The following is a 15,919-nucleotide window of genomic DNA, read 5'->3' on the forward strand; positions in this document are numbered from 1 at the left end:
GGGGGGGGGGGGGGGGGGGGAGGGAGGGAGCCGAAGACTTACGGCCCGAAGAAACTTTTCGGGGTAACGACCTAAACCAGCCTGGCCGTGGCTCGGTAATTCGAAGGGTGTGTGCCAGAGTATATAGTATATAGCCCCCTCCCCCCTCCACCACCTCAACCCCCTTAACGCCCCCCACCGCCAGGAAAATACCGTGGATGCCGCACTCCATCTCTCGCTCGTAAGAAAAGCTCACAGCTAGGGTTAACGTCAGCTTACTTAATATATGCAAACGTTCCAACCCAGCGTTTGCTACCTCTCACTCGTTCTGGCGTGGCCCCTCTCCCATCGTTTTCCTTAGCTGATGGTTGAGGGGGGGTATAACCGTGAAATGCCTCAACCCATGTCCTCATTGCGTGGCAGAATGAGTCAACGTAAACTTGGTTATTTCGAATACATGGGAGTCGTCGGAGCTTTGTTGTTTGGATTTTCTTGTTTTTAGGGAGTCGGTTAATTAGGTTAGTGGGGATTTTCGGTGGGATCGTTGGGGGATGGGGTTTGGGGGTTTGAGGAGAACGAGAGGTTGACGCATTTGAATTGGATGGGATTTTTCGGTTGAAAGTTCATCGCTTCTGTTCCCTGAATGCATTCAAAACTGTGTTGGCAGGATAATAAGGAAAGTAAATATCAGCTTGAGGAGAAGCTTTAGTATGAGCTTTTTGAGTACACTGGTAGAAAAATAAGGAAATTTATGGCACGCCGTGCAATAAGTCGAGTTTATCGCACGCTGCGCTTCGCGACTTCTGCACGACTCGACTTCTGCACGATGTGGCATAAAATAGTATAGACCACTCGGGCATAAGCTTCGTTTTCAAGGAATGTGAATACAGACCTTGCCTTCGGCTCGGCCTGTAAACTTCACATTCGTCGAAAAAGAAATTTGTGCCCTTGTACTCTAATGTACTATTCATGGACAGTTCAGTTGTGATTTTTAGGGGAGCAACGTTGAAGTCGGTTTAGAGGGCGGAAATTATGAAATTTCAAATTTCATCGAAAATTCAGGGATATTTCTCAACTTACTTGAATTTTCTGTCAAAACAGGAATTCAGTACTAAATAATTTGAACTTTTGTCATAATAGCCCAAAATTAAGTTATGGACTGTATTATATTAGATTATATGAAAATAAGTTGAAATGAAATAAAATAAGATAACAATGTTATTGACAGAAGTAAGGAGGAGAAAGGCCAAACAAAGCGTAAAACAAAGAACACTTTTGTAACGTCAGAGAATAAATTGAATTGAATAATTTGAACTTTCAATTAATCGAAAATTTAACAATATATTTACCAGAATTTTCTCGATTTCTGTTCTTTTTACGGAAAAAATCGAAAGGAAATTTTGCTCTAAAATTCAATTCCTCTGAACTTTTAAGAAATTTCAGATGAAATCACTGTCACTTGATGAAAATTGAAGAAGTGTAGCGAAAATTTCGGCCCAAAATTACTAATCCGATCCAAACAAACTATTTTCCTGGGTGTATCCATAAAAAAAATCACTCCTTAATTTTTACGATCTCACAATAGTGTCGTTAAGAAACTAATCTAATAATTTTGATATCGGCGAACGTCGTGGGCCCACTCTAAAACCAGCAAAGAGATTTCTTTACAGCCACTAAAATTAGTGTACACCTACCCCCACCCCTGGGAAACGAGCTTAATAAGCACTCGCAGTTGGGGTGAAACACCTGCAAAAACCGGCCTCGCTAATTCTCATGTATTTTTTATATTTATTTTACCTCCGAATCGCCTCCAGCCATCTCCTCCATTGCCTGAATGTAGTCGCGGCGCTTATCTCAGTGTTGGTGTACACGTGAAACAGTGGATTGCGTGCAAGTTGCTGCGATAAGCTCATCAAGCATGTCGGTAAACGTATCGTCATGTGCGTGTCGTTAAATCTTTGGTTGGAAAAATCGAATTATCGCCAGATGTTACATCGGATTCAGTCGGACCCCGTTTTCTTATGAATTAGAATAATATGGATTGATCGTTCGGTGTTTACTCACACGGAAAAATTTATATTTTGAAAAATGGATAAAAAAATATCTCAAATTGGCCCAATTTATATTTTTAAAAAATATAGAAAACATATTTTATAAATTTTTTTTATATATCATTTATAAATTTGAAAAATATACGGAATCGGGGTTACATTATACGTTTCAAAGAAGGAAAAATAAATTACTGGACTACTAGAATTATGAGATTGTTTCACATTTTTAACGTCCAGTACAGGAGAATGTGAATGCAATATAGCGAAAATGATGATCGATTTTTTCACTTTGAAAGAATGATATTAATATCCAAATGCAAAATTTGTGATGTGAATAAAAAGAAGCTGTGACTCAATATTTCAAGTGGAATTTTAATTTTTAATTTGGTGCTGATAAAGCGACATGACAATATTGTAAACACGAAATTATATTGATGAGATTAACGGCGGATTAATTGAATTACCGTGTGAGCTAATTAAAAATTGAATTCCAGAAATTCACACTCTAAAGTGTGTTCTACAAGGAATTGAATTTCAATTATGATTAAAATCATATCCAGTGAGCATAGGAAATAGAACATGAGCCAGTCATTTATTGTAGCATGGAAAATTCAACAGCTAATAAACTGACACGTGTTAATTAAAAAGAAGAACATCGAATCTGACAAGAAAAAAAAACAGAATGAAGGGGCATCGACACGCAAGTAATGAATACAACTGACGTGATTGTATCACGTGACCCCGAATACCGCAGTCTGATAGGTCGAACTCACAATTGAGAAAATTCCCAATGAAATTTCCACTTTCATTAATTTCTCCAAAAATCGAATTTAATGTAGCTCTCCGGAAAATTACTAGTCTCTGAAATTTCAATTTTTCAAGTGGGATAATTGCCGCATATTTTATTGTCGCCGCATCCCCGGACGTCGGCGAAGGGCCGCGCATACGAATTCCGCCTCAGCCCCGTGTGCAATGCAAACGCCTACGAATTGGCCGGTTTAAAGAGGTGACGACTTAAAAACCCCTCCCCCCATTGCCACCCTCCTGACGGTAAACACACCTGGCATCATACTCCGCGGTGAGAGAAATGCCCGTCTTAACTTTTATTTTCCCCCGACGTTTTCTCCACTTAATCATCGCGTCTGGACTTTCATGAAAAATAACAGTCTCTCTCAGCTCCCTTTTTTTTCTGTTTATTTACCTTTTTCCTTTCTCTCCCTTTTGAGATGAAGTTTTTTTCTTGAGAGAATGAAGACAGGTAATGCCCCAACTCTTTGTGGTATGACGAGGGAGGGAGATAAATTAATTTCAAGGCGAGGGTATTGAATTTTTTCTCTCTCATATCGTAAACTTGGAGAATTCAGAGGGAAAGGGGATCATTTCAATCGATTTCAGACGATCCCCTTCCCCCTCTAGTGTCAACAAATCTATTAACCATTCCCTCCCCTATCACAACTCTCGTTTTCAAACGGAATATCGTATCGTATAAAACTGAAAAATTCAGCGGATGGGGATCGTCTCCATCAATAGTCGGTAAACGGTCAATTTGGGGGTAATTTTGCCGACAAATTTATGATTCAAAACATTTTACAAATAATTCAATTGAACTCTATATTTTTCCTCTCAATTTAAACTCCATATACTGAACTTTCCAACGTCTGGAGCTCACGTGAGCCAAACTCGCAACTCGATAGTTCGGAGTTGACTCATAAATTCCAATCATCGCCTTCCCCCTTTTCTCACATGAGATATCTTGACCCGAGAATCAGGCAGACCTACTTAATTGAAATATTTCTGGAAAAGAAACTCAGTGGCTAAAGTAACAGTGAGTTGACCGCACGTTTTAATTGGCGTTCAAATTTGCCCCTCAATTATTAAACCACTTGTGATGCCACACGAAATGTTTATGGCCCATCACACCTCTCGATGCCGCTTTTTCCCTCCGCACGAGGTACGCATGCGTTTCATCGGCCCTCGTATACACTCACCACGCGATTGTACACTCTCGTTTTTCCCTCCTGCCCGCACACGTCCTCGTCGTCTCGTTTCCTCCTCGTGGTGTCGTAGCGACGGTGATGCGAAAGCCGCCAGTCGGCGCCGCGACGCGACACGAGAGTACTAGCCTCAAGAGTACCCCAAAGGCCCCTCCAGCCCCCCCAGACCTCTTTTTTCTCATCCAAAAAAAAAAAACCCTGGGGAGCCACTTGCTTTTTGATCGCCTTTGTTGGCAATTTCTCACCAAGTTCCGAACTAATCTCAGCGCTTTTTTCTTAATCTAAAAGTGGATCGCAAGATTGGTGAACTGTATTGATTGTTTATGGAGATAAATTGTAAGTAATTTTTTTTAAATATGAATCACACACTTTGTCATGGGCCGGGACAACGAATAAAAATTATTTGAGGTTTTTTTTAATACTTCAATCAGGGAATTTCAAGAGGTTCATGTAGCTTTTTGTGTTTGCACTATTGAAGTGATAAAATGAAAGTGGAAAATGTTCAGTATCAACTTCTCCGAATTCGATATTTATGGAGATGTGGAGAATCGAAGAGTTGTTGTTTTGTTGTGCTCTCATGGGTTGAATAGTTTGTTACTGAAGTTCCTCCCTTCTCAAACCTCTGTTCTTAATTTTCGGGGAATATCATTGTATTGCTGAATTGCATTGATAGTTTATGAGGGTAAATTGTAAGTCATTTTTTTCAGTACTCTAATCAACTTCGCCAATTTTTTTCGTGGGAAAAGACTATAAATAAAATTATAAAGGGCATTTGCGGTCTTTTCACTCAATTCTGGGAATCTAAGAGCACGTTATGCGGATTTTTGTTGGATTTGGACTAGTGAAGTGGTGAAATAAAAAGGTTACAATGCATGCTAATATTTCCTTCTAAAATTCAGTAGCAGTAGTAAAACTGTTTCAGTCGACTCATCCCCCACTTGAGTTTTTGAGGAATATTTCCGAATCTAAGGGAGATACCGAAATTTTCTTAATTACATTTGTTGTAGCACTCAATCGGCTCTATAAAAAAGGTCATAACAAAAATTTTGCTATCTCTCTTAGATTCCGAGATATTCATTGAAAACTGGTAAACAGTAAAAATTGTGTATTTCCCAACACATCAATTCAATTCAATTAAATTTATTTCCTTGATGTTACAAAAGTATTCTTTGTTTCACATCTACACAAACTTCTCTTACTCTCTATTTCAATCTCTAATCTCGTGCAGTCAAAATTGGTTTGCACCATTGTACCACTTCGCTGCTGAATTAATTGTTATCAGAAGTCAATCTTGAAAATTTTTCCACTCGTTAATTTACCTACAAAACTATTGATTTTAGAAAAAAAAACATCGAAGGGCGTTTTTTGTGACTGAATAAACTTCCAACGAAAACGTTCTCTAAATCTTTCTCGTTTTCACAATTCATCTCCGAAATCACTTAGTGTCGAGATAAGTCCATATCCATATCCATAGAGACGTGAAGAATTGACTTGCTCTATTCTGTTCTCATACGTCTCATACTTTGCTTCTCCCGTCTATTCAAACCTCTGTTTTTCCATGCCTTTTTCACAAATGAGCAATTGCAACGATGTCAACAATTCTACCAACTGTTCACTCCCCTATCTCAATTCTCATTTTCAAAAAGGAAAAAAAAAACAAATTCCCTCACTTCCTGACAGATCACATTGAAACGGTTCCAGTATAAATTCAGAGTCGACAGTTTATTGTATTACAGCGCCGAGTGAGGCAGACAGATGAAAAAAAAGTGACCATTGTGAAGATGGTATCACGAAAGTGGGTTAGAACTGTCTCTCGGACTTGTTCGCATAACTTTGCCAGTGCAGGGGGCAAAGAGATACGGCAAAAGGCAGCCAGCGAAGATGAGAGGGTGAGGGGAGGAGGTGCATGAAAAAGAGTTGTATATCATATCGTGTGTAAAGTTTCGAGAAAAACCGACAGGAGAAAACTATAACCCAGTGGGTGATCTATGCCCATCGCTTCTAACTGACAGACTCTCTCAATTTCCTCAGGATAAATGACACTCGACAAACAAATAAACGGGAAAATCTAAAGCTATTTCGGTGGAGGGAATCGAGCGATGAATAATCGATGAATTGGGATTTGTCGTGGACGATTTTTCTCTAACAAATCTCTTATTCGATTCATTCATCAGTACAGAAATAAATGGGAAGATTAAATCGGCAGTGAAATGCAATGCAAATGCATTGTTGAAAGCTGTTGAGTTAAGTTTTTTGTATACTTCACTGTTGGAAATTTTTTGAAATTTAAGGAACAGATACAGTTGAATTATCAATATTCTGAACTTGAATTCAATTTCAAACTGAATTGAAAATGGAATCCCTGATTTATCTTGGAAATTCAATAAAATTAAGTTTTTCATGATGAATGATCATTGAATTTTCAGGGACAATTTGAATTTTCAAACCTATCGTGAAAATTAAGTAATACATTCAACTGACTTTTCAACAGATTGAGAATTCGGAAGAAAAGTTGCCTGAATTTTCACGATCTTCAGTAATTTTCGTTGTCATATGAACCTGAGGAATCAAATTCATTGAATATTCAAAAAAATTGACTGATTTATTAATAACAAGATCAATGGAAATTCCATGTAAATTATTCGTCGTTAAAATTTTAAAGATTTTTCACTTGAAATTTAAAGAGTTATTTTCCAACAGTGTTTGTAGAAATTTTTATCAAGTTATAAAAATCAAGGTCCAATCAAATTTCGAGAAATTGCGACTTTGAAAATTCATTTATTTTAATTAATTTGTTAATTAAAAATTCGCAGATTTTTTGTCTGAAATTGCATGATGACCTGCATTAATCCACAATGATTCTGAGATATGAAGAAAATGGAGTGGGACAAAAAATGAAATCATTTCTTGCACATGTCAAGCCTAAATAAATCCATTTTCCCTTTCCTAATTGTGTTTTTATTTAAAACAAGTGGTTTCGAAAAAAAAATCTAAAAAAATCTGTGTTTCATCTCCACGTTCGTAAATCTCCAGTTAGAAATTAATTTCCTTGACCCCTTGATCCTCGAAATAATATTATTTTCAACTAGACACATATATTCGTCGTATTGAGTTCCACCCACCACTCCGGCCCCAAAAAAGCAAAAAACTTATCAATTCCCACATTTCACCCCATTTCCCATGCGACCCCCCCCCCTCCCCTTCGCCCTTCTATCATGACTCCAAAGCTCCCATTCGTACATTAAAAAAAATGTTATAAAAATAAGAAATGGGGGGTAAAAGTTGGCACGACACTGATTAAATTGATGTTGCATAATAAAGCATTGCCTAGGCGGGTACTTTGGAGCGATAAAAAAAAAAAGGAACGCGTTAACGAGGAACTCTACTGCGACTTTATTGGCTTATCGGGTAACCAAGAGTGGGTGTTAGTGAGAAGGGGGTTGAGGGAAAATGAGATACCGGAGTCTAGCCGCGAGCGAATGCAAACGAGGCTGCAAAAAAAGAGGGATGCGGAATTCCGTGAAGACCCCAGGTGAGAGTGTCGGCCTGAAAAGGATTGCGTTTTGTATGGGGGAAGGGGTGAGGGGGCGGGTGGATGGGGAGGGGGAGGGACGGGCGAGTAACCACTCTCGATTAATTTTAGTGGAAATTTTTTCTCGTTACAAATTGAATTATTGAGACTATTACTGGAGGGGCAAAGTCGTTGTGGCTTGACCCGATGGAATTTGTATCGGGACCTGTTTGTTAATTGATGGAATTAACGGCTCTAGAGCTGTATTTGTCCCGACGAAATTTTTCGGTGAAAAAATTTCCCCCAAAAATCCTCCGCAGAAAATTTTCTTAGTTTCCTTATTTCCGGAGAATTCATCAAATTCATAAGTTTGAACGGAATTAATGCGAAATGATACGGTTTAATTAGACATCGACATAATTATAAATTTCAAGTAAAGTTAATTTATTGAATTAATTTATTAAATTCAGTAGCGAAGAGGTAAAACGGTACAAGTCAATTTTTACTATTGACCAGTTTTCGATGGATATCTCGGAATGTAAGGGAAATAGCAAAATTGTTGTTATAACCTTTTTTGTAGAGCCGATTGAGAGCTACAACAAATGTCATTATGAAAATTTTGCTATCTCCCTTAGATTCGGAAATATTTCTCAAAAACTCACCTTGGAGATGAGTCGACTTGAACCGTTTTACCAGTTCGCTACTGAATTAATTTAATTAGACAGAGAAAATTGGAAGACAAATTTTTGCCGAGAAATACAGCCCTGATACAGAATTAACGTTTGAACCTTCCATTGAATTCGATGGGTAATCGATTGATTGATGGCTCCCCGATGATTAATTACGCCCTCCGGAATATCTCGCTCTTGTGTTCTTTATTCTCATTGGTGTTGATGTAACATCCGTTTATTATAGTCTTCGTGAGACTGGCTGATGGTAGGACAATTAGCTGCTGTAATAAAGGCTGATTAGGCGACACGAAATGGCTTCGGGCTTTGAGTGTCACGGCCGTGGGACAGGTGTGACGATGGATTAACCATATTGACGAGCACCTCTGGATCCGCCAGGATTATGTCTGGATATATGAGTCACGGCACTGGGATAAGACTGGATACACAACTTATTGTGACGAATTTCCGGAGAACAATGTCAATCGAAAAAGTTGGATTTAAGTGTTTTTCGGTAGATGCCGTGGACGACTGCGTATGGGCCATGCCTGTCACGATTTCAGTCGAGTAATCTGGGGTAAATGTGGAGCAAATGGAATTATGTGGACTGCGGAGAATCGGAATTTTCCTTTTATACGGCGTCAGGGGCTTCCCATCATTCTGCGTTATTCTACTTTTCTCAGGATTTTTGGCGATCCCTGGGTTTATTGCGCACTTCAACTCGTGGTGTTGCGCGAAAAAAAACGTGAAATTTCTATGCGAATCTATGCGGATTTTTAATTTTTTTTTTTTTTTATGCTTATTTTATATCGCTTCGAGTCTGATGAGACTATATGGCGATTGATCAAGACTTTAAAAATGGTTAGATCTCACCATTCTACCCGGCCAGGAATCGAACCTGGAACCTATCCGTTGTGAGGCAACGGCCTTAACCACTACGCCAGGCCACCGGGCTATCGGATTTTTAATTAATGAAGACTTCAAGAATATATTTAGCTGAATTTTTTTGATTTCATTACTAGTGTGATTTTCTTATTTTTTCAATTTGTCGAAGAGATTGAAAAAATTAAGGAAAACTAAGAAAAATAGCTACATTTTTTTAAATTTTTGTAAAAACGTGGGTGTTTTTCGAAGCTCGAACAATTTACGACGTCTGATCAGTCGTCTTTAGTATTTTCCATCGGTGATGTTGGACATCTCGAAAATTCCTTCATTGAGATAATGTCCTCAATCCCTTGAGAAGCAGTAAAACCTTCCCCTAACTTTCAATTTTACAACTCTCCGAATGAAGCAAAAAAGAACAAAAAATTGTCGGATTTATAGGGGCAATCAGAGTATAGCATGAAGAACACAGCATTTGTGAAATTTGAACGGGTGCTGTTATAATTTATTCATTTTTACCAATTTGTAGAGAAGACTGGAAAAACTACGGCAAAGTGGGGGAAATGACCACATTTTTTTTTATTTTCGTAAAAACGTGGATGTTTTCCGAAGCTCGAACAATTTACGACATCTGATCAGTGGGGATTTTAGTATTTTCCATCCGTGATGTTGGACATCTCGAAAATTCCTTCATTGAGATGATGTCCTCAAACCCTTGAGAAACAGTAAAAACTCTCCCAACTTTCAATTTTACAACTCCCGAATTCATGGAGGCACTCAATGTACAGCAAGAAAAAGACAGCATTTCGAAAATTAGGGGGGAGTGCTATGATAATTTATTAATTTTCATCAATTTGCAGAGAAAATTAAAAAAAATAAAAGTGAGAAAAACAAGCTCGTTCATTTTATTTGACTAAAACTGTGGGTATTTTCCGAAGCTCGAGCACAGTGATAGGCATATCAATCAATCACAATTACCGTTAAATTGTAAAGTTGTCAATTTTTAACATAAATCTTATAATTTTAAATATTAAATTGACCATCAATTTGTACATTTAAATTTCGAAATATTCTATCAACCAATAATTTAAATAGGAACATTGACGATTATTTGGATAATCGAAAATCAAGTACCTAAATTCAGAATTAGCTTGTTAACTAAAAAATTACATTTCAATATTATCAAATATTCTATTCATGAATCGGAAAATTTAGTTAATAAATTTTGTAATATTTTAAATTTGTTGAATATAGTTAAACTTTGAACAATATAAGGAGATAATTCCTTTTCGGTATTGTCGAAATCTAATATTATTGCCCATCCCTGCTCGATCAATTTACAACAACGGCTCAGTCGATTTTATTATTTTCCATCGGTGATGATGAACACTTGGAAAATTCCTCCATCGAGATGTCCTCAATCCCTTCCCAAACAGTAAAACCTTTCCCCACCTTTCAATTTTACAACTCCCCCGAATGATGCAAAAAAGAGCACAGAAATTTCTCTGGTTTTCACGCGTGAAAAAATTTCCGGATTTATGGAGACACTGGATGTACAGCAGGGAGAAGACAACATTTGGAAAATTTGGGCGGGCTCCGTGACCGGAATCCGTCACGATGAAATATGTATATCACAGTGCTCCTCTCGGCGCCCCCGGAACACTTTTTTTCCGAGTCAAGGGACAGTTTTGTTTCTTGGAAACCACCGGGACAGTGGGAGCACATAGCTGGACGTTTAAAAGATCGAGTTTTGTTTTCAACCGCGATGATATCAAGTGAGGATAAATTCACGTGACAGATAAAAAAAGGGAGCAGACAGTTGGTAGAGGGGAAAAAAAAAAGAAAAATTGGGCAAGTATTACTGTCACGTAATGTATATGGGTGCTTCAAGGGGTTAAAGAGAACACGGTGGGTTTGTTCTGGCTGCAGAGGAGAGAGGGAACGAGAGAGGGCAAAGTAAATGGAAACCGGGAAGTTTTAGAGAGAAAGATAGTGTCAGCGATCGTTTTGAGAACGTGGTACTTGATATTGTATATGGGCAATGTCTGTAGGATGCTTTTCCGAAAAGTTTTGTCTTCAGGAAATGGCTGTCGGGGGTACCACGAGCATCATACTGAATGAAACAAAACTTGAGTAAACTAGGTCATCAGTTTCTCCTCCGAAAATTGCGATAGAAAAATTGGCCATTGGCTTGAAAATTACGATAACTAAAATTTCTACTCAGAAATGGAAATGAAAATTAATGCTCTGTACTACGAATCACCCAACATAATATGTAACATGTACATTTTATTGAGACCATAATTGTCTGACTGCAAAAAATATTTAAGGATAATTTTCTGCTGAACAGGTGAAAAGTGACGAAGATATCTAATTCAGTTTTTGATGTGTTTCTCGGAATCTAAGAGAGATAGCAAAATTTTTATCATTACCTTTTTTATAGCTCTCAATTGGCTCTGCAAAAGAGGTTATGACAAAAAATTTTCTATCTCTTTTAGATTCTAAGATATTCGTCAAAAACCGGTCAATAGGATATGTTTCATCAATAAAATAGCACGAAAATAAATGCATGGAGAAATTATTTAAAAAATAGTTCTATTTTTCTTCAAGTGAAAATTCAGAATTTGACGAGAAAATCCATCGAAATACTGAACTTCCAATTAATTGAAAATTCATCGCGAATTGAATTATCAGTGAAATTTGAATGTCCACCATTTTCGTCTCTCTAAACTGTCAATTTTTTTCTAACAGCACGCACGAAGTTCGCGACTAGTTTAAACTCCAAAGCAAATCAAGGTCGAGTGTGTTTAATTTGATAAACCCATAGAGATATGGAGTAAAAAAAATAATTGCCAAAATTTGTAGGAACAATGTGTACAACATTGAGGGCAAAAGTAATTAACCGAGGGTTAATTTGCAGTACGATAGAGTGAATCCCAGTGGAAATAGTTCGCGCAGTGGTCAGACCGCACACGACCCACGCCAAAAGACACATGCTCAGATGGCTCTTAAAAGCCCCATCATGAATTATTAACGAAAATAAAATAGTTTCACACTGTTGGTCCAACTACAATTGTTGAATACAGCCATTGGTCTATAAATTTGTTTAATTAACGTACCTCATACAACCTGGCCCAATGGCTGTGTGAATCTCTCTCATTTCCTGGGACACACCAAGTGCTGACAGTTTCTCGTTTATTTCACGTTCACGCTGATGTTCATGGCTGTCCCGATAACGTTGACGACACTCGTAAAACTAGTTTTTTTTTATCTGCAAAAAGGAATAAAAATTGCATAACCTTTTTTCCATCCAGTCGACAATTTCTCTCAAATCTCAATTTTTTTAATACGCAGTAAAACGTTTTTTTCAAGATTCGCCGGGTTTAAAAAATATTTTTACCACATTTTTTCGTGGGATTTTATAAATTTAATGAATAAAGAGAAGAAGAAATTGAGGCAAACAACTTCTGGGCTTGGAGTCAACTCGGAATAAAGTCACGGGAGATAAGAGATTGTTGGAGCTCATCCAAACTATCGCGCAATTTTTTTGCCTCACTAGTCCACTGCCCTTATTATTGTCCGTTGTAACCTAGCTGATTGAACAAAATCAGTATTCTCACATGAAAAGAAAAAAGGAGTGAAATATTTTTTATTTTTTTAAATGGAGGACGACATATAGATGTTTCCCCTCTATTAATTAAGCTTACTAAATCAGGACAACAAAGGGGAATTTTCGTGACACTTTCATTTTGTTTCATGATTAAAATATTGTAAAAAAATTGAACTTTCATGGACAGTAAAATTCCATAGAAAATTTGATGGAATTCAACATTTTTTATTAGCCACAAGACGCGAATTCCTTCGTTCATTAAAATTTCTGATCATAACATGACATTTTTAATGAATGAAAAAAATTAAAAGACAAATTAAAATAATTGAACATAAACCAACAGTATCTCACAGTTTCCATTCATTTCATCATCAACTTGTGAATTTTCCGTGAAGAAATTTCTCACAATTTCAGTGAAAACGTCACTTGAATAAAATTTTCAAGAAGTGCACCAGAAATTGCAGCCAAAAATGTTAAACAATGTAAATTGCATTAATTAATTTTTCGTTATTTCTTCGGGATAATTTTAATTAAAAATTTTTTCCCAGTGCATCGGTGAGATCTTCACCACTGTAACCAACCCAATTATCCGTCTTGTTCACTTTTCCACTCAACTCCTCGAAAAGCCAATGGGATATATACTAGCACTAAAAACAGGCTATTAATCCCACACCAAGGGGTGGAAAGTACTTGCTGAGTTTTACTCCCTCAGCACGGCGTTGATCTCGCGCTCAAAAGATCAAACGGATTTTCTTGAGTTTCCTATCCTCTAACTAGAAAACTCATCTTAAAAAACATTACAATCTGCGTTAATGACTCCCCGGGAATTAAAGTTAGATTTTCTGAGGATTGGTGTTATTATCATTGCAGGCGGGAATTTCCAGGGGCATTTCTGCAGACAATACGGGAAATATCTGATACGGGGTTGGAGAAATCACGTTTGGAATCTTCAGATCGAATCGTAATTAACTTGATTGCAATGCTCCAGTCTCGGGGCTAATTAACACTAATGGGCTTTGTCATGCGGGAGCATTTAAAGAATCAATATGTAGAGATCACGCTATTTGAGTTCGATGAATTTCTTTCGATTCCAATTGGGAAAATTCTTTCGTTTTTCCCCAGTTGTTCACCACTCCGCGGAATTATAATTCATTGACTGTCAATGAGTGCATCCATTCATTTATATTTCATCTGATATTTAGTGATATGTATTCACTGAGGCAATGAATATCAGTTCTCTAAAGAATAAAAAAATTTTGCCTGAAATTTCCGGTACATTTTTTCTTACAAATTCTCAACACATGAAATTTCAAGGGATTCTGTCATTGGAAATTCAAAATTTAATGGAAAAATGAATAGAAGGTAGAGTTTAGTTCAATTATTCGATGAAAATTATTAGAAATCAGGTAAAAATTGAGAATTTAGTGCTAAATGTAAAATTTAATTAATTTTTCCCCCCAAATTAAATTCTCCTGCTAGTCCATGAAATTTTATTTTTTTCTCCAACAGTTCAGATAATACGAGAAGATTTAGCTAAATTGGCCGATTAAATCCCACCAGAAAAATTAGAAAGAAAATAAATCCCTTTGATGCAAAAATTGCTAATATTCGTTTGCAAGCGGATAAATTCCTGCGTCAGGTGCGATGTCCTCTCCCGGAGAATTAGGAGGGCCCAGAAAATATTTCAGAGGAATATTACACGCGACCTCAATGACATAACACTATCGGGGTACAAGCCTCCGGTATCCATTCACCCAATATATATTTTTTTGTTTCACCCAATCATTTTTTACATCAAACAAGATAAATCGGGTAACGTTTGGGGAGTCATCGATAAGCCTCCGTTATTCGAGAAAGGCGACGACGTGGAGCGGATTCTCCAGTGGCTCGTAGATCTTTAATCGATAAATCTCAGCTACGGGGATGTGCGCGCAAAATTGCCTGGGGATTCTCCTCATTTTTTCCTCTCTTTCTCTCACTCTTATTTTTTACCGGTAAAAAATGGCGAAAATTTAGAATTTCCTTTGATAATGGTGAACTCGGTAGGGATTATCTTGATAAAATATAATGAATATATATTTCAACAGATTTATGGTAATTTTCACCGTTGGAAATCAGGTCTAGTCCTCTTTCACATGGGTATACATGTAGCGGTGAAATTTCAAATGCATAATACAGTCTGGAATTTCGCGTGGCTGCATTAAGAGCAGCAACACCAGCTGGTCTATGGAAAACTCCGAGTCTTGCTCGCATTTATAGTATACACCCACGGATTTACCTTCACGTGTGCGGGGGCTACACCTTGCCACTTTCTCGGGTGGCAGGGGGGTGGCGGGTTGTAAGTGTGAGAATCGCGAGCCGCTCGGGATATGCCGATTGTCACGCGAAACACGCGTGCCTCCAGGAAATTACCGAGTTCCGAGACGGCTGTGCCCACACGGATTTTCTAGCTTCAGAACTTGAGTCAGGGGTATGGAAAAGACGTATCAATATCTTGGAAATCACCTCGGCTGGGGCAATATTCAGGCACGGAAACTTTTTGATGATCGGAGGGGACGATTCGTGAATTATAAATAGTGGTTTCATTCGATGAAAGGGAAATGCCACCGGAAGTAACGCGAAACGACGAATTTGGAGATGAGAAAGTTGAAATTAATGCATTAATGTAGGTTGCCCTTTTTTGTGAAATTTCAAGTTAAATTGGAAATTTCGAATTGATGAAATTTCTTGAAATTCCTAAAATTCTCCCCATTTTTACTCATTTCCACTAAATAATCTGAACAAACTTTCATCATTGGATAAATTCCATCCTCCAAACTTGATTTTCTGTTCCAGATTTTTCCCTCAAAAAGCCGAAAGAAAAGAAAAACTGGAAAATCGGATTAATTTTGCAGCACTGATGCCACTGAAGAACCAGTGGACACGAGTATGAGACACCAGTGGAGTAGATGGAATTCCCATTGGCGTGTCTATTAAAACTGGTAGTGCGCGGCGTCGAATGTCGAATGCGACGGACGTGATACGGATACGTGAGTGGATGCACTACGAGTAGAAAGACGGGCTCTCGCATATCGAAAACGTGTGCATACCTGGGGTACATTCGTTCCTTCTTTTGTCTGGGTGTCTCCGTGCCATTCGCAGATTCATCCGCATCTCCGATGGAATAAAAGCGAGGTGGGGGGAGACGGGGAAAGCCTTCGGGGTTGATTTATCACATTGAAAAT

The 15,919-nt window shown here is 37.8% G+C and overlaps 1 protein-coding gene across 1 annotated transcript in view; it reads right to left on the bottom strand.

Moving 5' to 3' along the window:
- Window positions 1-15,919, bottom strand: part of LOC107046100 (exonuclease mut-7 homolog) — a gene marked incomplete at its 5' end in the record, with an annotated part of 49,025 nt that overhangs the window by 11,126 nt on the left and 21,980 nt on the right. Inside the window, 1 exon segment of the mRNA XM_015268611.2 lies at window positions 12,205-12,356. Within this exon segment, the coding sequence (XP_015124097.1) occupies window positions 12,205-12,245 (41 nt within the window).

The sequence above is a fragment of the Diachasma alloeum genome, unplaced genomic scaffold, assembly GCF_001412515.2.
Source record: "Diachasma alloeum isolate Michigan unplaced genomic scaffold, Dall2.0 Dall_scaffold_01204, whole genome shotgun sequence".
In the NCBI taxonomy this organism is placed as follows: Eukaryota; Metazoa; Arthropoda; class Insecta; order Hymenoptera; family Braconidae; genus Diachasma; species Diachasma alloeum.